We start from the raw sequence: 26670 nt of genomic DNA on the forward strand, positions 1-26670 counted from the left end.
TCTGTCTTCTACCAGTGACCCTTCCTCAGATCCAGCATCTGTAGTTCTTTCGGTTTTTATTCTGCCATAATGTGGATTGCTTTGAGCACAGCCAACCCCTTTTGCACCCACTCATCGTCCTCATTATCAGCTACCTAGCTTTTCGTCTTCCTGAGTTCACCATCAACAATCACTTTGTTCCTTTTTTCCTTCCTCTGGGCTCCGTCACCACTGACCCTCGCAAGACTTGAGGTATGTTTTCTAATCATCCTGTTGAGAAGGTGGGACTTGAACCTGGGTCTCCTGGTCCAAAGGTGGGACCTTTTCAATGCCTGGAGGCTGCTGGGTGCCAAAGTAGCAAGGTGCGGGGCTGGATGAACACAGCAGGCCAAGCAGCATCATAGGAGCAGAGAGGCTGACGTTTCGTCAGCCTCTCTGCTGCTATGATGCTGCTTGGCCTGCTGTGTTCATCCAGCCCCGCACCTTGTTGTCTCGGATTCTCCAGCATCTGCAGTTCCTACTATCCCTGCCAAAGTAGCAGTTTGGTGGCGTTGGGGGTCACGTGACGGGGATGTTGATCACGTGCGCCCGAGCCGGCCGCGCAGGCGCATTGTCTCTCTCCTCTCGGTCTCCGCGGTGACGGCAGCCGGCTCTGCAGCGATGATGGCCCTGCCGGGTATGGCCGCGCTTTCTCTCCTGCTGTTCGCCTTCACCTGCCTGGGCAACCTCAGCCAAGGGCTGGCCGACAAGCGGCTCAAGATGCAGTATGTCACCGGGCCGGTGCTGCGCTTCCAGATCTGGTGAGTGAAGAAAGAGAAGGAGCGGGGTGTCGGATAAGCCTGCCTTCCTTCCTCCCCCGTAGGGCGGAGTTCGCTGGGCACCCGCTCGACTCGGAGGCTCGGGCTTCCAGAAGCGCTAGGCCCGAGCTTCGGGAGGAAGTGAAGAGCTGCCTGTTTGTACATGACACTGATTCAAGCCAGGGAGGGAGATAGTGTCAGCATAGGTATACCAGAAAAACATAGTGCTCTCAAAATAATTTGTGGAAGTTCACATTTTTGCATGTTGACCATAATTTTACTGTATAATTTGCCATCATGTCAGCTACAATTTTATTTCACATTTTGCTGGGCCGGCCACGGTTATTTAAGAAAATTTGAAAGAACTGTGGATGCTGTAAATCAGAAAGAAAAACAGAAATTGCTGGAAAACCTCAGTAGGTCTGGCAACATCTGTGAAGAGAAATCAGTTAATGTTTCTTGTCCGGTGACCCTTCCTCAGAACAGTTCTTGAAGATTTTGCCAGGCCAACTGTTAAATATTTTGGGCACCACCAGCCACAATATTTTGGGGACTGCCGGCTACAATTTTTCTGCATTTTTGCAATGTTGGCTGTAATTGAATGTTTTGCTATGCTGAGTAGAATTGTATTTTTTAAATCCATGTGTCACAATATTTCCAGGCTAAAAAATTACACACTTATTTAGTAAATTTTTTATTTTTGGAATAAAATTGTGTGTGGATGTTCATGGTATCATGACAAACATCAGGGAAGGTGTTTCAGGCTGATTGTTAACTTGTGACATATGAGGAAAAACTGGTGAAATACAGACTTGAAAATGAGTAACTGAGAATGAATTGTAGAAAAGCGTACACAAGTTGTTAAAACGGTACATCTAAATCCATAGAGTGTGCACTTACGTTTTAATTCCTGGTAATTGTTAACTAACTTGCTATTATTGTTGAAATCTGATATATAAAACTAAAGATGGAGCACAGGAGATATTTCTTTATTGTCAACGTATGTATGCTGCCTCTAATCGCATTATAAATCCTCATCATAGCTTATCTGTTCTCTCTCGCTGTCTTTCTTCCTCTTTTCCCCTGCTCACCACCCAAATTGCAACATGTAGGTTTGTGCAGAAATTCTAGGGTTTTGCCTCCATAACTCTACAACTCTTATTATTGTGTCATAAAATCATCAGATTATAGAACACAGTCAAAATAACTATTAGATAATCTTTGGCAATTTCAATGCAAGTCTATTCCTTTTGCTTGCTCTAAATGTTATTCCTGCAGCAGATCTAAATGAGTCATTTCTTCACTTAAAGCATGTCATGATTTTTTTTCTTGAAATCTAGTTTGGAATAATTTAAGTGCCATTTTACAAACTTTAATATGCCCCTCTCAGATTCGTTCTTACTCATTTCCTTTCAAGTGCATTCTTCTCTCGTCGTTCTCGTACTCATAATGCTAGGAATCAACCTTGTGGATCTTGTTTGCCTTAGCAGCTTAAATATCACTGTGCTTCTGTGTCAAGCAAAGCCCCCAGAATGGGTGATGCTGACCTAACCAAACTCTGACTTCATGTGATCTGTGTTTTAGTTGAGCATTTTCATTGTTGCTATACGTTCCTATATATATGTCTGTTGAAACCAAGAATCACTTGACGTCATCCTCATGTGATTTGACAGCATTTGAGAATACAGAGGATCCCCAACTTACAAGACTGCGATCCTATACAGGGGTGTAATTTTAAAGATCTGATATAAAACATTTCCTGTACTTAACAACTATTTTATATTGTCCTACATTGTGTTCAGACTTGCATACAAATCAACTTGTGAAGGGACTCCAGTACAGAATCCGTCTGCAACCTGGGGACTGCCTGTATATTTTGTTTAGTTTCTTGCGTATGCTATTTTATATTGTGAAATTTCCTCCATCTGTTTTGTAATACCTGAACTGTCCTGAGTTGGCTAATTATTATCCAGTAATGTGACCAGCTTTCATTGGATTTATGAATCAATGATTGATAAAGAACCTACAGCTCAAATTTTAAGTCCCGTGATGTTGCTTGGCAAATGTCTGTCATCAGTGACTGGTTTCATATCTCATTTAATAATAGTAATATTGATCGAGCGAAGAGCATTGGTTGGGCCCTGAAGAGGCCTTTCATCATGTTTTGAATAGTTCATGGTCTTAGTTGAATAGCTTATCTCCATTGTGGAAACTTAATTTGGCAATATTCTGCCTTAATGAATATCTTCTGCATAGATAATAGGCTGGAGCCTATAATATTTTTGAGCAGTAACCAAAGAGCAACCATGATGGAATACTCAAGATATTGGCTCACGGTGTAAAGGATTGCCCAGTTTCAATCCCTGATTTGTACTTAATTAGCTTACTTTCCAGTTGTAGCATCAAAATAATAAAGACATTATTCGCTCATGTAGAGACCATTTATCCAAGGGTTTCTCAGGTGCTCAGTGAGCTCTGCTGAAAACTATTGATTTATGAACTTTGGATGAAAATAGAATTGAGCTCAGCTTTGTTGTTCATTTCAGTAACTTGCACCTTGCAGTCTTGAAAAGAATGACTACCTAGCCATGGTACTGATGGCTTCTTTCTTGATAAATTCACAAGATATGGATGTGGTATCACTGGCATGGCCAGCATTACTTGTCTTGTTTTCGTGAATCACTGCAGCCTGTGTGGTGTAAAGCTTCTCTATGCTAGTAGGTAAGAATTTCCAGGATTTTGACCCAGTGCTGATGAAGGAAAATCTGTTGCTTCCAAGTCAGGATGTTGTAGGATTTGTACACGTTTGGAAATGGCAGTACTGCAATAATAGCAATATTGATCGAGCGAAGAGCATTGGTTGGGCCCTGAAGAGGCCTTTCATCATGTTTTGAATAGTTCGTGGTCTTAGTTGAATAGCTTATCTCCATTGTGGAAACTTAATTTGGCTGCCTTTATTTTTCTTGATGTAGATATTAGAAGTTTGGGAGATGCTATTTTGGGAGAAGCCGTGTGAGTTACTGCAATGCCTTTGTGTGTGGGGTTCACTGCAACTATGTTACCACAGAGAATGCGTGTTTAAAATGGAGGGAAACTGATTGTGAGGGCTGCTTTATCTTGGATGATGTCAAAACTGCACTCAGCTTGGTGTTCTAAGGTGTATTGAACTGTGTGCTGGTATGAGTTGTCTGTTAACAGAAATGGGATTTACTAATCTTTCAGGATGTTGGCTGGGTTGGTGCAGTTAAGTTATGTAGAGAGCTGGATATGCTCAGGTTGTTTTCTTCAGAGCCAAGAAGGCTCCGATCGATCTAATTGAGGTGTATAAGATTCTGGGGGACGTGAATAGGATGGCCAGGAAGGGTCAGTAGTTGAAAGGTTGTTAACAAGCGGGCACAATTTTAAAGTGAAGCACAGGAAGTTTAGAGGCATTTGAGGAAAACATTTTTCATTCAGAGGATAGCGGGAATCTGGAATGCCCTGCCTAGGAGGGCAATAGAAGAGTTAAACTTCATGATATTTTAAAAAAGTACATGTATGAGCAGTTGAAATGTCATAATATTCAAGTCTATGAGCCAAGTGCTGGAAAAAGGAATTCGTGTAGATAGGTGCAGACTTGATGGGCCCAAGGGCCTCTTCTGTGCATGACAAAGGAAATAGGAGTAGGAGAGGACCTTTCAGCCTTTCATGCCAATCTGACATTCAGTGAGATTGTGACTGACCTTTCACTTGAGCACCATTTTCCTGTCCTGTCCCTTGATGATTTCAATATGTGGAAATGTATCAATCTCAGTCATATGCAACAACTGAGTTTCTACAGCTCTCTCGGGTAGAGATTTCTACAGGTGCACTGCCCTTTGAGTGAAGAAATTTCTCATCTCCATTTTCAATGGCCTGCCAAGTGTGTTGAGGGATGAATGTGACTTGTTTGCAGATATTTTCAAATCAGCCTGTTCAGAAATGTTATGACACACCCTTGAGCAGGTGGGACTTGAACCCAGCATCCCAGTCCAGGGGCAGGGACACTGCCACTGCACCACAACAGCCCTCCGTGACTTAGTTACGTTTCTTAATTTTTAAAATTCTAGCTTATTTTTCTAATCAACTTGTTCAGAGATGTTATTATACACCTCTGGAGCAGGTGGGATTCGAACCCAGGCTTCCTGGCGCAGGGATAGGGGCATTCCCACTGCACCACAGGAGTCCTCTGCGATTCGGTTACATTCAGAGGATTTTGATTAGAACCATTTCAAAGCTGATTGAGTATCTGAAACGTGATTGCAGGAAAGATGGACATGCTTTTGAGATGAACAAGCATGTTGCAGAATTTTGGGCTGAAAGAACGATTTGTGACTGCTGAGTGCAGGTTTAAATGACTTTGGGAGACTTTGAGAAGAGGCAGCCAAACCTCCCCCCACCTTTGTTTCTCCTTTTTAAAAAATGCAAAATTAAAAAATGGGTTTTAGCTAGCAAACCAGCTGTTTTGGTCAAAACCTTTTGCTGGCTTTTGTAATGATACTGACACAATTGAATTCTCTCTGGAATTGTTAGGATCAATGAATAAGTCACTGCTTTGAGGGTTAAATTTTCAGGTATTTTGCTGACCTTTGGCTGTTTTGGTTAAGTATGGTGCAGCATTATTATGACACGGCTTGTTTACCCAAGGCATTTACCCCTCTATACAAGATGAAGCTGATTGCCAAAAGGTTCAATGAACTGAGTAGCAGGAATTATGCAGAAACTTTGCTTCCAGTTCTTTAAATATTCAGCTCATGAAATGCTTACTTTCTAAACGTACATTGTCGTTACAAGTTTCGTAGTGCCTTAAAATCTGTTGCTTTTTCATGTCATTGTTCCTCAATTCAAAAGTTGTGATTCTAAAGAGTAATGACTAACCCATTAGCTTTCCAAAAAAATAAGCTTTTGCCAACTTGCCATCTGGCAAAAAAGGGCTGAGCCAGCAAAACATGACTAATAGCGTGCAATTAAGTTGAAATAACAACCAAAACTCAGGTATTCCGTGCTGTTCAAGCCCAGTAACCAGACTGTTCTAATTAGATTTTATACCATGTGTAGTTTGATCAGCCCATGAGGTGCCGCCATCATCCAGGATATTTACGCATTTTTTCCGTACTTTGTATAAGCAGAGCAAAATGTGCTGAATGATTTGGTCTCCAGTAACACCCTTCCCTCTATGCTGTGGAACAATAAACAATCCCTTTGCAGCTGTGCTACGGTCTCTTAACAGGAGCAGCAACATTTCAGCCTAATAAGCACAGTAGAGCTTGCAGTTGGACTTGTCGCTTGGGGATTAGTAATGTCTTTTGCTTTTTGAAGTGGCAATATATTTTTTGTCACCCTGTCTGTATTTGGGATTTCACCTGAATTGGGCTTTGCTAAATTTTGCAAAGTTGCTTTAAACTTGTCATTTCTGATTAACATTATAGTTTTATCAAGCAGAATGTACATGTTCGTGTTACTTTTCCATTTGGAAAATGGACCAATTACGTTAGATCTATTTGTATCACATCTATCTTTGCAGAAAAAAACTGAAAACGTTAGAGTTGTCCAGTGGGTGGCTCTGACTAATTTGGTTGCTTCACTCTTGGGATCAGTATGTGTGATGCAGATTCTGATTAATCACCTGCCAATTTAATTTTATTTGAGCTTGATCTGAGATGTTTATTTGTAGGAATGCTATTTTGTAGTCTCTTCCCCAGAGGTTGATAGGTTAAGAAATGGATAAATGGTACATATTGTTGCACCTTTCTTATAAGTTTGTACAATGCAGGGTGGTGCTTTGAAGCATATTTAAGAGTTCTCTAGTGCCTTTCATAACTGTGAGCATCTCAAGTCATAAATAACAAATCTTTTGGAGATTTTTGAATTTGAAATGAGCAAGACCGATGAGGATGGGAGCTGTCTATGTAGCATACTTGAATTTTCAAAAGGTGCCACAGAAGAAGTTACTACATTAAAAATAGAGCTTATTGGATGAGGGATAATACGTAAGCATGAATTGAGAATTGTTGATTTGGACAGAAAAGGCAGGAAGTGAGTTACTTGCAGAATTTTTAGCTGCAGAAGTTATATGGTTGGTCCAGTTCAGTTTCTGGCCGTAGGTAACCCCCAACATATTGATGGTGGGGGATTCAGCGAGCATCCCCACTTCGGAACTTACGATGTGTGGATGGTCATTGATAAAGCAGCCGAAGATTAGGTCTAGGAAACCTCACTGGAAGTCTTTGAGCAATACCCGATAACAGATGGTTGAAATTCAACAACCACAGCCATCTTCCTTTGTGCTAAGTATGGCTTCAACCAGCGGAGAGTTTATCACCAATTCCCATTGACTCGAGTTATGTTTGGGTTTCTTGATGTCATACTTGATCAAAAAGAATTCAAAGACAATCATTCTCACCTTGCCTCTGGAGTTCAGATCATTATTCATGTTTGCACCGAGTTTGTAATAAGGTCAGGAGCTGAGTGGCCCTGGCTGAATTGAATTGAAACATCAGCAATGAGCTTATACCTTTGCAAATGCTGCTTGTTAGCACTGTCAACAGCCCCTTTGATCAGAATACTGATGATGGAAAATAGACTGATCGGATGGTGATTGTCAGCTAGATGCCAGTTGCTGTTCTGGGACAGCTTGGTGAGGGACACAGATCATTGGGAATGTCCCCAGTGCCTTTGCATATCCAATGCCTTCAGCTTTTTCTTGATACTACGTGAAATGAGTCGAGGAGGGGGTTGAGATGGTTCATCCGTTCAGCACTCTGGCTGAAGATTGATGCAAATGCTTCTGGCTTGCCATTTGTTCTGATGTTCTGGTCTCTCCCATCATTGAAGATGGGTATATTTATGGAGTTTCCACTTCCTGTGAGTTGTTTGGTTGCTCACCACCATTCATGACAGGATGTGGCAGGATGTCAAAACTTCAATCGGATCCATTGCTTGTGAGATCGCTTAGCCCTGTCTATTGCATACTGCATCTGTTGTTTGGCGTGCAAGTAGTGTTGTCACTTTACGAAGTTCACCCCTCACTTGTGGGTAAGCCTGGTGCTACTAAGGTGTGGTTACTGTTGTAATACTAGAAATATTAGAAGTTCAGGACTTGTATATAAAAAAGAAATTTAATTCTGAGCAGAGGTCTGGGAGCACAAATGACCATATGTTGATCTATAATAGTCTGTGTTTCTGTGTTGGTTTGTGCTCGATCCAGTTTAATAGTAAGCTTTGCTGATTTTGTGATACTGTAACACCAGTCTGGGATATGCTGGTAGAGTAAGTCACAGGTTTTCTTTAGGTTTGTAAAGAAAATAAAATGCTCAGCAAAGCAGTTATTGAAATTCTTGCAAATGACACTGGAGAAAAAGCAGTGCGCTGAATGTTCTAGTTAATACAGTCAGGGGAGAAACATAACTGACATTTTTCTGTAATGTTGCCTTGGGTGTACACAATCTGAAACGTCAGTATTTTAATTGATTCTGTACTCGGTCTATTCTTGTATCCCATAGGAAATCAAACCAGATGCCTCTGTGATCAGGAGAAGAATATCTGTCTCTCTCTTTTTTTGTATTACACTACATTGGCAGTCTTCCATCTGTTAAGATTTTGGTTGGCACCATGGTGGTTAGCAACAAAACTGGAATGTCCGCTTGAACACGAGCTTGGGCAAAAATAATGGAGAACCTGAGCTGCCTGAAAGTTGGGTCTCCCTCCCAGCCTCCCCAGTATTCCTTAGGGTGAAAATGAGAAGTAAGCTAGCAAAGGTGAGCAGAAAGCCTGCTGACTGAACTCATCACCACACTCTACAGTTCATTGATCTGTTGGATGCAGTAACCAAAGGAAGACCTCAAACTTATGACAATAGGTCCTGTTTATCGAGTGAACTTTGGTAGCATTTTTGTTTTTCATGTGCTTTTTTAAATGCCTTTGGACTCGTCACCAATGACGAAACAAAAGGAATGGAAAGCATCATGCTTGACAGTGGTTGCAGAAAGATATCATATTTAGACATTAGTCCGTCCACCTTTTGGGTTACACTTCAGATTTTGTCCAGAGTTAGATTTTTTTTTTAACCTTCTGCTGTCCCAAGGTATCCATCAGACACTGGATCAGTTTGACCGTAACTGTTGAGAATTTGGTTTGAGTGCCAGGGTGTGTCCTAGTGCTGGTCGGTTTAACCTCCTCCAGGTTTCTTTCAAGTTTCAGGCTGGGGCTGTGAGTGAGCCAGATTTTATATGGCCAGTAGGAAGCATTGTTGAGGACATGCCACTGCAGAGGCTGTGTACTGACAGGAAAACACTTCTTCCGTTTCAACATCGTTACCAACCAGTGATGTAGACTGAAAATGAGAAGCAAGCTAACGAAGACATGCAGAAAACTTACTGACTCTATTCACCCACACATTACACGTTATATCATACACCTGTGATGCACATATCAACAGACCCTAAACCAGAATAATCACTGAACCCAAAATGTTAATTCTGCTCTCTCTCCATTGATGCTGCCAGACTTGTTGAGTTAGAATCATAGAATCCCTACAGTGTGGAAACAGGCACTTCGGCCCAACAAGTTCACACCGACCCACAGAGCATCCCACCCAGACCCAACCCACCTAATCTACACGTCGCTGAACACTATGGGCAATTTAGCATGGCTAATCCACCTAGCCTGCACATCTTTGGACTGTGGGAGGAAACTGGAGGAAACCCACGCAGTCACGGGGAGAATATGCAAACTCCACACAGACAATCACCCAAGGATAAAATGGAACCTGGGTCCCTGGCACTGTGAGGCAGCAGTGCTAACCACTGAGCCACTGTGCTGCTTGTTTTTTGTGATTTGTGGGATGTGGGCATTGCTGGTGGGGGAATATTTGTTGCCTGTCCCTAGCTGCCCTTGAACTGAATGGCTTGTTAGAGTCAACAACATTGTTATGCATCTGGAGTTACATGTTGGCTAGACCAGGTGAGGATGGCAGGTTTCCTTCCATGAAGGTTATTAGTGAGCCAGATGGGTTTTTTGACACTTGGCAATGGTTTCACAGTCATCAGTCGATTCTTAATTCCAGACTTTGTTACTTTGTTACACCACCTGCTATGGTGATATTCAGACCTAGGTCCCTAGAACATAAGCTGAATTTCTGGATTAAGAGTCTACCAATAATACTTGTAGGCCATTGCTTCCCCAATTTCTCCAGTAATTTGTTTTTATTTGTCAACAGACCCTGAACCAGTTAAAATGGGTATACCATTGAGTTGTTGATCTTGCTAATTCTGGTAATGTTTTTGTACTCCAATTTGCTTTAGTTTTACCGCTGAACTCCAGGGTTTCAATTTTCTTTTCATCAGGCCTCTGGTTTCCTTTGAGATTCAGAGAGTTGTTTTTAATGCCTTTTGTTTTCTCTTGGATGTTTTTGATTCCCTGAGTTTTATTTCTAAGAAACCAAAGAGTACATGGACCATAAGAAGGAGGAAAAAACTGTTTCCTCAACACCTCCTTTTGGAATCTACATAAAAATAAACAAACTGAGTTTTTTCCAAAAACTTGTCACACACTTAGATCTTTGAAATACAGTTACACACTGTAACCTGCCAATCCTGTGTGCTATTATTTTGTTGGCTGGAAATGGATCTATAACAGTGACATAAACACACAAATGTTTTAGTGTTTTGCACTGTTAGAGGTTTACAGGGGCAGAATGATTTTTGGAGATCTCCTGGAAGTGGTAGGCATAATGCTTCGGTCTTCAGATGTGGCATGTCAGCCTGTTTAGTTTTCTAATGGAAGCAAAGCCGTGTAACTCTAAATATACAAAATGTGAGAGCCATTCTGGGTCAGTGGGATTGATGTAACGGCCAGAAATGTAGTTTACGATTAAACTCCTTATGCTGTTCCAATATAGGAGCATCCCATAAAAGACAAATACAAATTCAGTAAAAAAGTTTGTCTCGCATGCAATTCTGGCAGCAGGAAGAGAATGCCAGCTTTTAGCTGTACCAGAGAGGAGAGTAAAAGCTACCATATCCCAACCTCAAGACCCCAGCAACTGCTAACAAAGGTTAAAACTTTTTAAAAAAAGGGTCCTGGTTCTGTGGGAGCTTGCCTGACCCATTCAGGCTGCTTCTATGGTTCCAACATTTTTAAAATAAAGGCCTCACAAGCTGTTACATTATTGCCTTTGGAACAGACTGCTTGGTACCTCAACCTTTCTTCACAAAAAAAAAACAAAATACACCTCTTAAAGCCATAGTATTGTCACACCTTCCCCTGCCCAAAAAGAAGAACCATTATTTTTTTCTCTATTCATTTTATGGGATGTGGGCATCGCTAGCTGGCCAGCATTTCTTGCCCATCCCTAAATATACAAAGATCACTTCATTTTTAAAAACTGTTAGCCTTGTGCTATTAGTACAGTACAATACATATACATTACATTGACTCTAAGCATGCAAACATTCACCACTACAGTCCATTTCAGTCTGTTGTTTTCCTGCCACCAAACACATCTTTGTTCATCAAAGTCACGACAATGTGTCGGCAATTACGTTCTCTCATCCTGCTATGTGTATAATTTTCAAATTGAATGACTGCAATAATAAGCTCCATCTTAAGTCTGGAATTTTATCCTTAAATTTTTCCAAAAACTTCAAGGGATTTAGGTCAGTATAGACACATTACTGGCAATATAAATGTTGAAATGTTGCACTGTCGACACCAAGCTCAAGGTTTCCTTCTCAATCGTGGAATTTTCCTGTTGATGCTAATTACATTTTCTGGAAGAGTACCCAATAGATCTTTCTATCTTATCATTGTCTTCTTGCAAGAATACAGCACCGACACCCAGATTACTCCCATCGATAGCCACTATGAATAGCTTTGCATAATTAGACCTGGCTAATACTGGGGCAACAGTTAACACAGCTTTCAGGCTGTCAAATGCCTTCTAAGATTCCTCCGTCCACTGAAATTTTCTGCACTTCTTCAACAAGTCAGTCAGTTGAGCAAACAAACTGCTAAAATTTGGTACGAACTTCTCAGTAAAGACGGCTCAATCTCAGGAATCATATTATTTCTCTCTTTGATTTGTATGGGAAACTCCCCAATCAACATTGTTTTCACATCCCATGGGGCTGTCTGTCAATGTCCAATAACATGGCCCAGAGATGTGACTTTGGTATTTGCAAACTCACTCTTAGCCAGGTTTAACACCAGTCCTGCCTCCCCAAGTCAGTCAAACAATTCTGACAGTTGGCAAATGGGACTAGATTAATTTGGGATATCTGGTTGGCATGGACTGAAGGGTCTGTTTCCATGCTGTACAGCTCTATGATTGTATGCTAATGAGCAAGTTAGACAAAGGAGAGTCAGTGGATGTATGCATTTGGATTTCCAGAAGGCCTTTGACAAAGTGCCGCACAGGAAGCTGCTGAACAAGAGCCCATGGTATTAGAGGCAAGGTGCTAGCATGGATAGAAGATTGTGTAGAAGACCGAGTGGGGATGAATGGGTCTTTTTCAGGATGGTAGCCAGTCACTAGTGGAGTTCTGCAGGAGTCTGTGTTGGGACCACGACTATTCACATCATATATTAATGATCTGGATGAGGAACTGAGAGCATTGTTGCTATGTTGCAGATGACCACCTCGAATTCTAACAGATTTGTCAGGCATGACCTCCCCTTGACAAAGCCATGCTGACTGTGCCCAATTTTACCATGCACTTCCAAATACTCACAATCTTAATCCTAGTAATGGACCCTAAAATCTTAGCAATGACCAAGGTCAAGCTAACTGGCCTATGGTTTCCTGTCTTTTGCCTTCCTCCCTTCTTAAATAGGTGTTACAGTTCGCCATTTTTCTTCCAGTCCTATGTGACCCTTCCTGACTCCATTGATTCTTGAAAGACAAATGCCTCTACAATCTCCTGAGCTATATCCTTTATAAAATTGGAGTATTAGTCCATCTGATCCGGCTACCTAGCTTACCCTTGTATTTCATCTCTCTCCTCCCCTTCCACATTTTTTTTAGTTATCCTCTTTTTTTTAGAAAGGCTTCTTTGCATTGTATGCTTTATCTTTTTTGCTTTTGTGGCATCCCTGACTTCCCTCATCAGCAGTGGTTGCCTTGTTCTTCTCTTAGTGTGGTTCTTCTTTCTTGGGATGAAACTAATTACATTTTTTCTCCCACTAGTATCTCCTGAGGGTACAGGAAAGTGTTTGAGGAGTACACGCGGGTTATTAGCCAGCGGTATCCCGACATCCGTATCGAAGGAGAAAATTACCTTCCACAACCTATCTACAGGTAACTTGTGTTTTATTGATTTAAAATAATGTATAAGTTTTGTTTTGTGAAGTGAATTGTCTTTACAACCGCTGCAATCTTTCCTTAGTTGGTGATGGGCTGCTGTTGTTTAAATATGCACTATCAGCAATTAATGCATTTGTCACCTGTTTTTGAAACATTAATGTAGAGATTTCTGTTGGAGTTTTGAACACAACTTTGCCAACCTTCACCATTGAATTTCTCAGTAAATTACCTTCCATTCTACTAATTGGCAATTTTTCAAAAAAGTGGACTGTCAAGGGTGACAGGATATGGTGAAAGATTGTGACTGACTGTGCCACTTGGTAAACTCAGGAGGCATAAAGCACAGAAATGGGCCCTTCGGTCCAACTTGACCATGCCGACCAGGTTTCCTAAATTGCACTTGTCCCATTTGTCTGCATTTGGCCCATATCCCTCTAAACCTTTCCTATCCATGTACCTGTCCAATTGTATTCACCTCTACCACTTCCTCTGGTAGCTCATTCCATATACACACCTATGCAAAAGTTGCCCCTTGGGTCCCTTTTAAATCTTTCCCCTCTCGCCTTAAGTCTATGCCATCTAGTTTTGGACTTTGCTGCCCTTGGGAAAAGATCTTGGCTATTCGCCTTATCTATGCCCATCATGATTTTATAAACCTATATAATGTCATCCCTCGGCCTCCTCCGGTCCAAGGAAAAATTTCCCAGCTTATCCAGTCTCTCCTTAAATTCAAACTGTGCAGTCTTGGAAATATCTTTGTAAATCTTGTTTGCATGCTTTCCAGTTTCATAACATCCTTCCTGTAGCAGGGCAACCAATTGTATGCAGTGTTCCAAATGTGGCCTTACCATTGTCACGTACGATTGCTGCTAGACCTGCTGAGTTTCTGCAGGCCTTTGTTTTTATGACAGTGGATTAGCTTGCTTAAGGACCAACTATTCCTAATGCAGAATCTTCAGCACCAACCGAGCCCACAACTATTCCTCTCGTCTACCTGCTCAGCAGTGGACTTCAAGCCAATGCTGAATATCTTGGTTCTACTTATTTCATTTCCTTTGCATAATAAACTATTTTTGTTAATAATTTATCTGCACTGTTGTGCTTGTGTTTCAGTGAAAGAAGACCTCATTAAATAAAACAACATAGTATGATCTGTAGAGCAAAAACAAATTGCTGGTGAAACTCAGCAAGTTCTGGCAGCATCTATGGAGAGAAAAGAGTTAATAGTTGGAATTCACTGGACTTGAATTGTTGACTCTACTGCTTCTCCATAGGTGCTGCCAGACCTGCTGAGTTTCTCCAGCAGTTTGTTCATATTTCAGATTTCCAGCATCAGCAGTCATTTGTTTTATTTTGTGAACTATCAAGCTGGATTTCAATGTGGGGTTTGACTTGTCCAGTAGTAATATCAGCTGGAATCATAACAATTTGGCGCATAGGGTAGAAAAAGCAGATATCAGCAATACCTAAAGTGGACCTGAATGTTTAATTGACAGAATGTGGCCTTATCACCACCTTGGGATATTGGAAAGCATTTCACAGCTGATTGCTTACTGAGAGAGCCAAAGTTGTGCGGTCTTTAAGATAGTAAATTAAATAATGGTGTTATTCATATGGAATAGTATTAGCTTAGACACTGAACTGCATGCACTTCTTTGAACAATACCTTTGTATCTTCTGTGTTAACTAAACAAATATTTAGGATTTCTGTTCAACAACTTGTCCAAAAGACAGCGCTTTCAGAATAGCCTTTACTGTCACTGGCAGTGAAAAGTTTGTAATATCATCGCTTTGGTGCCATCTTAGGTACTGGCTACCTAGGTAAAGATGTTTTGTTTGTTACAGAATTGAAAGGGTATAAAAAAGTTTTAAAAAGCATTTGACTTGCTGGAAGTCCAGAATAAGAATAAAAATATCTTTTAAAAAGTACTCAAACTATAGTCCTTTTCGCTAAGTCTGTGCCCACCGGCCTTCAGAGCACGAGACCTCGCTGACCTCCAGCCCAAACTCCCCTCCAGAACTCACTTCCAGGACTTGTCTCCCAGGCCAGCCTGGACTTGGAATGCTTCCCGCTCTGGGATCCGGCATGCAACGCGCATCCAGGACTTGCCTCGCGTGCGGCATGGTCTCAACTCGTCTCCCACACCAGGAGTTTTGATAACCTAGCACGCATTCACCTTCAGTGTACTTATTATGTCAGCTTGGATGATGTGCCTAAAAGCCCACAACTTTGAGTCCAAGTTGAGGGTTGTATCACTGAGTTAATGTGGCTGTTGAGGAGTGATGAGCCAAATAGTCATTGTTTCTATTAACTTTTCTTCACTAATTTTATTAATCCACTAGTTTAATGAAATAACTGGTTGTGTTCCAGCACCTGTTTACAGCCCATTCATTTTGGTTCTATTTAATGTGCAAGAACAGATAAAATGCTGGAACTAATATGTATGTAATATGTGGCAAAGCACATGACTTCAACGTTTCTTTTGTGGTCTTGTTTTACAGGCACGTAGCATCCTTTCTATCAGTCTTCAAGCTGGTCTTAATAGGACTAATTATAGTTGGTAAAGACCCCTTTCCTAGTCTGGGCATGGAAACACCTAGCATTTGGCACTGGAGTCAGCAGAACAAGGTAACTAATTGCAGGAAAAAGGTGCTAAAGTAGAAAAGTTCTCCTCAAATGTAATGTTTGAAAAAACAATTCTGGTAACAGTAAGCTATGCTTATATTTAAAAAATGCTCCACTTGTGTGACATGATTTGTCTTGATTGCTTGAGGATGCTTACACATGATTTTTAAAACCCCAAATTATTATTTTGCCTTGAATTGTTACGCTGTGGACAAACAATGGCTGAAGAGACACACGTACTTCTAGACCCAATGGATTGGAAGTGCTTGAGAGCTTCCCACAGAAGCCCAATTTATATTGGCAACTCAGCAATTGACAGAACACAGCTGTTTTTTGCTTTATTCACGGAATATGGAAGTCAAAGGCTGCCCGTTCCTATTGCCGTTGATCTGAGTGGCTTGCCAGGCTATTTCAGAGGGCAGTTAAGTCTGTCACATTCTTGTGGACCTCAGTTATGTGTAGGCCGGATCAGGTAAGGATGGCCAATTGCTGATTCTTCCTAGCCCTCCCTTCCTTGGTGATACAGTTTGGTTTTTATGATCAATAGCAGTTTAATGGCACAATTGCTGACGATATCTTTAAAATCCAGATTTATTGTTTAATTACTGAAGATTAATTTTGATAATTAATTATGATGCAGTATTCCTAGATTATTAGTATAGGCCTCTAGATTACTCATCCAGGGTCATTACTACTATGCCACTGCCTCCCCCAACATGTGGATTCAAATATGCAGAATGTTGCTGTAATTTTTAGATTTGAGAAGTAACTTGGTCAGTTTAGCAAATTGCCCCACAGCACTATTTGTATTTGACTGTTAACAAGTCATTTATAATGCAAAAAATTGTTACGAATGTCGATCTCCTGCAAAAAATTATTGACTAAAATTTCGTTAAATTTCAACATAAAGGCATTTAATATCTGATCAGGATTTATTGATATGTAACTGAAGTTGTAAGGATTTGTCTCACTGTGGTCACAGCAGATATCATACAGCAAATTTTTTGTTGTGAAGTTTTTACTGCTGTTTAAACTGCATATTACATTGTTTTTGACACACAATAGATGGCTGAAAATAATGAATTTTTTTACAACGATTGTTGCAACATTGAGGTAGAAATGTCACTGTACAGGAGGAGGCCATTTGGTCATCACAGAGCTAGCTAAAAAAGAGCTATCCAGTCTAATTCCGTTTTCTGCCTCTTGTTTAGAGGCTCTTGGTTTACAGTACCGCATTCAGATTTTTTTTTTAAAATGTGATGAAAGTTTCTGTCTCAACCACCCTATCAGGTTGTGCAAGCAATAGCTACACAAGATTTTTGCAGCCACAATTTGTGGCTAACAGTAGAGCCACCTGCATGGGCATTCTTCCGAGAAAAAAAAACCCAGAGCATACTATATGGTTTGTGTTGTGAAAATGAAACAGCACTGACGTTTTTATAACTTTACTGCTGTTAGCTACCACTAGATGGTGTCTGCTTTCCACACCTCAAAGAAATGACTTTAACTGAAGCCCCATTCAATTATGTGAATAGTTAAATTTTGTGGGATTTAGACAAACTTTTAAGGGAGAATTGATATTTTGTTCTGGCCCTCTGGATGGATAGATAGTCATACAGCATGGAAACAAGCCCTTCAGTCCGACTCGTTCGTGCAAACTGGATTATCCAAACTAAACTAGTTGCGTTTGCCTGCATTTGACCCATATTCCCTCTAAACCTTTCCTATTCATGTATCTGTCCAAACTTCTTTTAAATGTTGTAACTGTACGTGCATCTACCACATCCTCTGGCATTCATTCCACATACGAACCACCCAAAAGTGGTTTGTGTAAACAAAGTTGCCCCTCGGGTCCCTTTTTAAATCTTTCTCCTCTTTCCTTAAAATTATGCCCCCTAGTTTTGAACTTCCCTGCCCTTTTTTAGATGCATTTGTCATCCATTTTATACCCGATATCGGTTAGTATAAACTACTGAACAAATGTGAAACCATGCAGACTAATCTTCATTGAGAAGTATTTCAGTTAGAACATGACATTAAAACCAGCTGCATTTGTTTTATTTAGATCTATGCATGTATGATGGTGTTCTTCCTTAGCAACATGATTGAAAATCAGTGTATGTCTACAGGTGCATTTGAGATTACATTAAATGGTAAGTCATAAGATTAACATTACTGTCTTGTTAAGCAACTGCATTTGTAGTCCCATCTAAATATGGTAGTCCAGTAACTTAAAAAAAATCAAAACTGAACTAAGTTATGCATCAGTAAATAACACTTGGTGAACATAAACAAGGTTACAAGATTTTTTATATTTACCAAGTGATGTGTAAATTAAATGTGAAGGCAGTTAATGTCACATTTTGATGCCATTTTAAAAATTTCTAGTAATGTACAAAGAAACAAACTGAAGAAAAAAATCACTTTGAATTATTCTGTTCTTAATTAAATAGTAAAAGAATAATGTTCAACTGCAGATGGGACCAAGCTATAGAACCTTGAAGTAAAACTAAGATACGATACAAAACATAGTTACCAGACTCGAAACTTAAACTCTGTTTTCTTCTCACAGATGTTGCCAGACCTGAGTTTTGCCAGCAATTTCTGTATAGAACCATAAATACTTATTGTTAGCTTTTTCAATATCTATCTTGTGTTTACTTCTGTGCCTTGATCCTATTTCTTCCTTTCTTCATCATAAATTTAGGTTATCTGGCTCTTCTGTGTAAAATTGCTTCTTCCAACTGTCTGTCTATTTCATTAAGTTATGTACATTGTGTTCAATTATTTTACCCCCTTTCTGGCTTCCTATCTTTACTACAGCAAATTTTATCATCAAGATTGATGTGCCAAAGTGCATTTTATCCATTAAGTAGTCCCAGACCATGGAATGGACAGACTTATTTCAACCCTACTATAATACGAGCAGCTCTCATTAAACCATCTCTTTTGCCTGTCAAAGCATTTCAGGAAGGAAGAAACATTTGGTAGAAGGTCGGAGTTCTCTTCTTCAAATGATAATTGGTGCTAAGTCACTTGTTGATTTTTAAATCTGAGTGTGCTTAACAAAAATGATCAAAGGAAGGAATGTTAAATAGGGCAAGTATATATTGGGTTGCAGATAATAATCTAATTGAATGTTTGACCAGCTTGGGAGCTAAATGGCCTCCTTATCTTAAACCAGTTTTCTTTCCATACACTAGCCTTTCTTGTTCTACCTGTGCCTGCATTTCTTCTAATAAGGCCATTAAGATACCATCAGCTTCTGAACTGCTCTTCATTACATTGCACTTGGGTTTATCCATCATTAGTTATTTGTGGGGCTGGCAGCAGTTGGGGGCAAGGGAACCTTATGTTTGACAAATTTAATAATTTAATCAAATTATCAATCTGAATAGCGTGCATTTTAGCATGACTTGAGTTCTGAAAGTTTTACCTGGTTGATATCTATATCTACACTTTCCCAGTCTCTGTTTTAACATAGATGTTAAATCATTTCCACTTCAGAAACAATTTATATATCTAAAGGATAATTGAAAGTTTATAAAACTTCTGCTTTTTCCAGGGGCAGCATGGTGACTCTGTGGTTAGCATTGCTGCCTCAGTGCCAGGGCCCCGGGTTCGATTTCACCCTCATGCGACTGTCTATGTAGTGTTTACACATTCTCCCTGTGTCTGCGTGGATTTCGTCTGGGTGCCCCAGTTTCATCTGTGTCCGGGGATATGCAGGCTAGGAGGTAATAGGTTAATCGTTTAAACAGTTGTGCAATCAAGACATTGACACATTTCCACCATGAAAGTAGATTTTTTTCCTGCTTTCTGTGGACAAACTGTACCTGAGTTATTATCCACTGTTCCAAGTAGATATCAGTGTTGTAGCGTACTGGAACTGCTTAGCTAGGCATTCATCTAATTTTGGAGCACAAGTCTTTAATACTACTAAAAATTATAAGGGCCCATAGCCTTTGCAGATTGCAGGCCTTCATCTGTTTCTTAATATCACTTGGAGTGAATCAACTTGGCTGTAAACTATCTTAATGCTGGGACCCCAAAAGGATGCAAAGATGGATCATCCACTGGACATTTCTGGCCAATGTTACACCTCACTGAGGTAGCGCACTGGAAATCAGGCCCCATTATTGCTGGAGTCATCACAAAAGTTAGTTTGTTTTTATAGAAGTACATAAAATTTCCAGTTTTCCTGATTTTCAGACCCAAATTGACAGAAGGCACAGATAACGGTGTGGAGCAGGAGGAACACAGCAGGCCAGGCAGAGTCAGAAGAGCAGTCTTTTGGGTCAGGACCCTTCTGTTTTCTGAATGGCTTCTCCCTGTCTTGTTCACAGCAATAAGGTGTTCAGTTATCTATCAACTAATCATATAGGTGTTGGCAGGCAAAAGGCCTTTGTCATCGATAGCTGGCCACTAGTCCATAAAGCAATCAGCTACTTGTTGCCATCTGGTTCTTTACGTGTCCACACCATTAGCTCTAGCTCATCTGGGTCATGTACTGCTTGAATTAGCAGCTGTGTAAACATTGTTTGTGATGAGTGTCTGATTACTTTTTTTCAAAAACATTCAGTAATCCTTCAGCAATCTTTGGTTTCTAAAACTATATTTTTCCCCATTTCTGCCCACAATTAAAATTCAGGAATTTAATGACATGGTTTTTATGTAAAAGTTGTATATTCTGTTTATGTGGTTTGAACAAGTTCGCTTACCAAATCTGAAGCTCTTTCGCATACAGTCATACCCAAAGTGCTGGTAACTAATGTTTAACAAGCTTTTTATTCTACTGTTCTTTAGATGTTCCAGTATGGTCCAAACTCGAGTCTGGCCATCTTCCATCCATGCAACAGCTTGTGCAGATTCTGGACAATGAAATGAAGCTCAATGTACACATGGATTCAATCCCACTGCATCGATCTTAGCTAAATCTTAAGGCATTGAACAGCCTTTTTTGTGAGTAATCCTTTCAGATGTATAATTTTAATAAGCATGTGAAAGTACTACAAAAACAGTTTTCTTAGTTAACTGTTTAATTTATACTAGAAAAATTTGCAGACTTGTTTTTGTGGCATTCCCCTGTTACAGAAATATCTTTATTTAGAAGGAAAATGAGGAAAAGTTAAGACTTGAACAGAAGCGTTTGAAGGCGTTTAAAGACTGAATGGAACAGGTTAAGCAGATGTGACTGTGAAGGGATATAGTTTTGAAAGTCCATGAATAGAACATAGAACAGTACAGGCCCTTCGGCCCACAATGTTGTGCCGACCTATTATCCTACTAAGATCAAACTACCCTGCATACCTTGTGTTATACTATCATCCATGTGCTTATCCAAGAGTCGCTTAAATGCCTCTAATGTATCGGACTCCACTACCACTGCTGGCAGCGCGTTCCACACGCCCACCACTCTGTGTGAAGAACCTACCTCTGACATCTCCCCTATACCTTCCTCCAATCACCTTAAAATGATGTCCCCTCGTAATAGTCACTTCTGCCCTGGGAAAAAGTCTCTGGGTATCCACTCTACCTATGCCTCATCATCTTGTAAACCTCGATCAAGTCACCTCTCATCCTTCTTCGCTCCAATGGAAAAAGCCCTAGCTCCCTCAACCTTTCCTCATAAGACCTGCCCTCCAGTCCAGGCAGCATCCTGGTAAATCTCCTCTGCACCCTCTCTAAAGCTTCCACATCTTTAATAAGACAACCAGAACTGAAAACAATATTCCAAGTGTGGTCTAACCAGGGTTTTATAGAGCTCCAGCATAACCTTGCAGCTCTTAAAGTCAATTCCCCTGCCAATGAATGCCAACACACCGTACAGCACCTTTACAACCCTATCAACTTGGGTCACAACTTAGAGGGATCTATGAAAGTGGACCCCAGGATCCCTCTGTTCCTCCACACTGCCAAGAATCCTGCCATTAACCCTGTATTCTGTATTCAAATTTGACCTTCCAAAATGAATCACCTCACACTTTTCTGGGTTGAATTCCATCTGCCACTTCTTTGCCCAGATCTGCATCCTGGCAATGTCCCATTGCAACCTACAAGAGCCCTCCACACAATCCACAACTCCACCAGCCTTCATGTCATCAGCAAACTTACTAACCCACCCTTCCACTTCCTCATCCAAGTCATTTATAAAGATCACAAAAAGCAGAGGTCCCAGAACAGCAGAACGCCACTGGTCATGGACTCCAGGCTGAATACTTTCCATCTACTACCACCCTCTGTCTTCTGTTGGACAGCCAGTTTTGTATCCAGACAGCCAATTTTCCCTGAACCCCCATGCCTCCTCACTTTCTGCATGAGCCTACCATGGGGAACCTTATCAAATGCCTTGCTAAAATCCATATACCCCATATCCACTGCTCTGCTTTCATCCATGTGTTTTGTCACATCCTCAAAAAATTCAGTAAGGCTTGTGAGGCATGAATTGCCCCCCTCAAAGCCATGCTGACTCTTTCTAATCAAACTGTGCTTTTCCAAATAATCATAAATACTATCTCTCAGAATCCTCTCCAATAATTTTGCCCACCACAGGAAGACTGGCTGGTCTGTAATTCCCAGGATTATCCCTATTCCCTTTCTTGAACGAGGGAATGACATTTGCCACCCTCCAATCTTGTGTTTTTCCTGGTTAGCCAGAACAAGTTTTTCTTTTATCTAAAAGATTGCACTTATAGTCATTTAGCATTCAGGTTTTAAATGTAGGCTCAGAGTAAAAACTGACCGTCAAACGCACCATTTCTGATTCTGATGGGCATGCAAGCAGTTGAACTAAGATGATAGTTTACCTGCTACCCACAGGCAATTGCATGAAATATATTATTTTTAGCTAATTTAGTTATTAACTACTGATTAACATCTCAAGGTTTTAAATGCGTTAAAAACATTGTGGTATTTTGTGATGAATGGATGATGTGTCACTAGTTTTGCAACTGTAAATGTTGAAAGAAGCCAGATAATGTTCTCATGTCTTATTCTCCGTTTTTTTTTTGTCTTGCAGGTATTTTAGAAGATGTTTTCTGAGAATGGTAAGACTGATGACTATGAAGGACTGCACTTAAAGCAGCACTGACTGTTTGTGCAGACTGGATGCTCCCCATCAGTCATACTGGTCCTTTGAAAACCTCCTCTGAAAAATAGAAAGGACTTCAATGCTCATACACTGATCATGTTCACCCTGTAGTGTACTGCACATATATCAAATTGTAATATGAACATAGTTTCTTTTTTATATGTAATTTAATATGACTTTATGGCAACATTTAATGAAATAATACAGATGGCAAATAACAGTTCTGTTATTTTGTGTTTTAAATGAGTGGTATACTATAAATTTTATGTTTGATATTGTAATTTAGAATTTAACTATAATTTATGCAGGCACATGTTTAACCCGTAGCCCTGGTGTAAACCTATTCAAATGCACTCTAGTAGGCTAAGGTTTATCTTTTGTACCTAGTAAGAGTATTAGTAATTTGAAATCACACACTGAAATATTTGCCAACAGGGAAAAAGATTTTGTTATGCCCTTTTCTAGAGCTTCCAAGTAGCCTGAATATTATTTTTCACGTGATGGAGAAAATGGCCATTTCACTTCATACAACATTTTTAAACAAAACTTGGGGCACAAAGTGTCTTGTTTCAGAAGGTATAACTAGCCTGGTAGCAAAAGATAATGCTAGTGGAATGCTGCCTAAAAGTCGGTTTAAATATGTCTTTGATTTGCATGGAATAATATAACCACAAGAGTGAACTCTGGGATTTCAATTGGAAAGCTAACATATAAGAATGAACATACTAAATTTTAACACACTGTGGTGTGAAAAGTTGAAACTGGAATTCAAAAGGATGATGCAGAGGTCAGGTCTCTCAAACCTAATTGGAATGCGTAATAAGTTCATAACAACTTTGGATCAACTGTAAGCTAGCCCATTGAGCTCATTTGTGAGGGGAACAAAACAAAAATCTCACACGGCCAGCTTTTTTGAAATTTAATTTGAAATAAAATGGAATAAACATTTTTTTTGCCATAATTGAATTTGATAATGCCACTGCAGCGCTTTGGAATTTTATTTTCTTGTCTGCCTTTGATTATTTGTTTACTGGAAGGAAAATTTTAATTTGAATTTTTGCTGATGTCTCAGATATCTGGTTCTTTTTGAATCTCCTCATTTGCCTGCTATGTTTTGGTAAAAGGGTAAACACCCACAACATTCCCTAATAACCTTTGTGGGGTGCACTGTGCTAAAATTAGCAGTGATGCACATAGTTCCAATTAAATATTTTAAAATACTTCTAATACCCTAGGCAACATTCTGTCTGTACCAATTTGCAATATCAAGTAGCACATAAAATATATCAATTCAGTGAATTATTGATTACCACTCTCTAAACTTTGAGGGATAGACGGAAAGAAAACACTGGCAGCCATAGAAACCATTCCCATGATTTCTCAACAGATCTCTCTCCTCACCATGTACTTTTTTTAGAGTGGATGGGAGTGATGGGTGAGTGCCAATGGTGAGAAACAAGGATAAACACCATAAAACAAGTCAGCACAAATCATAAAGTTACTCCTGTTGCAGTAAAGTTTCAATTCTAATGTATCAGATTTTCAAATGAATTATTTTATACTTGGTCACAGCACTGAAAGATTTAAGATGAGATTGCCAGCATGTGACTTTTGCAGCTTAGGTTTCCTTGCTCTATAATATTTTCTTCATCAATATAGATGATTTCAAACTGTATGTATCTTTGCATTCTGTACTATCTTAATCCATTAGAAAATGCACTTTATTTTTGAAGAGTATTTGATACCTTTCCTTTTATTAAAAAAAATCCTTTTAGCCATAGTTCCATATACAAATGAGAAAAAAAGTGTCATTATTTCTAATACTGCTTAAACATTTGAATTACTTTAAATCTTTGAATTCACATGATGTAAGAATATCTTGTGTATTTTGAACAGTCATGTGTTGTGTTGCGCTCTTTGAATTTAATTGCAAAATTTTTCCTCCTTGCTTTATCTGAAACATTTGTGACTTGCCTAAACCATCTCAGTTACCTTGTTGTTCTGCATTCTCATCTTTTGAGAACAAGTTACACGATATCATCCTTCGTAAATTTCTTCTCAAACCTTTCAATAAAGTCATCTTTTGAGACACAAGGGCATTGCTTTCACCAAGGTGCTTGATTATGGTGCTTTTTCTAAAACGAGTAAATGGAGAAAAAGAGATGGCATTTACCTTTGTCTCTTTTTTGTTCCTTCTCCATCAAAAAAGTTGATGCTTTGTACCCCTATACTGGCTAACCTGGTATGAGCACAAAGCTTGCTTACCTAGATATCATTTAGGTCAATAGTCAAATATAGGGTAAATTAGTGTTTTATATTTAGCCGTGCAGATGGAGTATTCATTCTTAATGCATTTAAATATTGCTTCCAAAGGCTGAGTCACATCTTGGTGTTCTGCTTTTGTGCAGACTAGGCAGTCAGTTTCTGATTAAAGTGTTCTAGCTGTAACAGCAGATTGTATTGGGTGTATCAATTAGGTGAGTTGAAACTGCAATGATGGTACTGAATTTTAAATTTTCATTCCCTTGCACCATGCCTAATTATATCTAGAACATGAAACTCCTTATCTCTGCTACCTTGAGTATTCTGGAAAAATTATTTGCAGTATGAGTTTGTTCCATGTTTCCATTGCTGACCTTGAAATGTAAGAAAGAGCTGCAAATTTTAAGGAACAAATTCTATTTGTATTTCATGAGTGAAATGTTTCATATTAACCAGAGGCTATTCAAGAATGGCTTTTGAGGTTAAAAGAAAATGTATTTCGCAATGATGCCTGGCTCCCCATTAAATGCTCAGTTTAAATTTATTCCATGTTTATAAAGTGCAATAGACTGCCTTATATCATCCACATCTTAAAAGCTTTGCATCTGAAGAGTTTGCAGGTTGTCTTTTGTTTTTGCATTCATGCGCCTGCCCAGTGCTTCCTGGGTCTTTGTGAATTTGTAGGAAAGGACTGAATGCATTCTTGAAATGAGCCTGAAGTAAGCTGCCTGTACTGATTTGTGCTGTTGTTAATGCTTATGACTTCCAAGATTTTAAATTGCCGTAACCCACTGTAGCAGAATGGAGTTGAATTTTTGTTTTTGCAATTAGCTATTTTGTAGATGTGCTTTCTTGCCACTATAAAAATTTCTGTTGTGTAATGCATCATGCCCTTTTTTCTCTGACACAACTACATTAGGTAAACAAGGACATTAATGGCTTTGTACAATTCTGATCTTTCAGTTTTGTTTTATTGAATTCACAATTTGCCATCTGCCATGCAGGGACTTGACTTTAGCCTGGGGTTCTGGATTGCGAGTCTAGTAACATTGTTACTATGCCATGGCCTCCCATTCTTTGCTTTCAAATAATAAACACAAAATTCTAAAATTTGAGCTTTAAGACATATCAAAAATAGTAAAGTAACATAAGCAGTCTCATTTTGAGCAGTCAGAATAAAGTTGATTTTACCGTTTCCTTTGGTTGTCTTCCTGAATCAGGTGGTATTGAGTGCTCACAGGCTGTCTGTGGCTATTCTGCAAATCTGACTGGTCACATTTCATTGTCTTGTCCATTCAATCATAAGCTAGCTAAGGTGGTGTGGGAAAAGGAAGGAAGTAATTTATCATCAAACTTTGTAATGCAAATATTTAAAGTGAGTGTGCACCATGGTAGCATGATCTGCCAGAGTCATTTAAGGTCTGGGCTTCCTCCCAACATTTCTAATTAGCAAGTGGGATCTGTTTATTTGAACAGCCTGTGAATCAGCATCTCATCTCGAGGGTCAAGTAACATTTCAATGACGTTGAGTAGGTGTGTAGCCAGTGGTGATGGTGACAATACATACAGTCAAACTGCAGCAGAGGAAGGATTGTGA

General features: G+C 39.7%; 1 protein-coding gene across 1 annotated transcript; it reads left to right on the forward strand.

Moving 5' to 3' along the window:
• The first annotated feature begins 574 nt into the window (after positions 1 to 574).
• LOC109916816 (thioredoxin reductase-like selenoprotein T) lies at positions 575 to 24905 on the forward strand. Its single transcript, XM_020516562.2, has 6 exons — positions 575 to 779; positions 12979 to 13089; positions 15598 to 15724; positions 17787 to 17874; positions 20528 to 20683; positions 22740 to 24905. The coding sequence occupies exons 1-5, from the start codon at positions 640 to 642 to the stop codon at positions 20650 to 20652; spliced, it is 591 nt and encodes a 196-aa protein (XP_020372151.1). The 5' UTR covers positions 575 to 639; the 3' UTR covers positions 20653 to 20683; positions 22740 to 24905.
• Positions 24906 to 26670: the final 1765 nt, after the last annotated feature.

Source organism: Rhincodon typus, chromosome 13 (assembly GCF_021869965.1).
Source record: "Rhincodon typus isolate 14 chromosome 13, sRhiTyp1.1, whole genome shotgun sequence".
NCBI classification, from domain to species: domain Eukaryota; kingdom Metazoa; phylum Chordata; class Chondrichthyes; order Orectolobiformes; family Rhincodontidae; genus Rhincodon; species Rhincodon typus.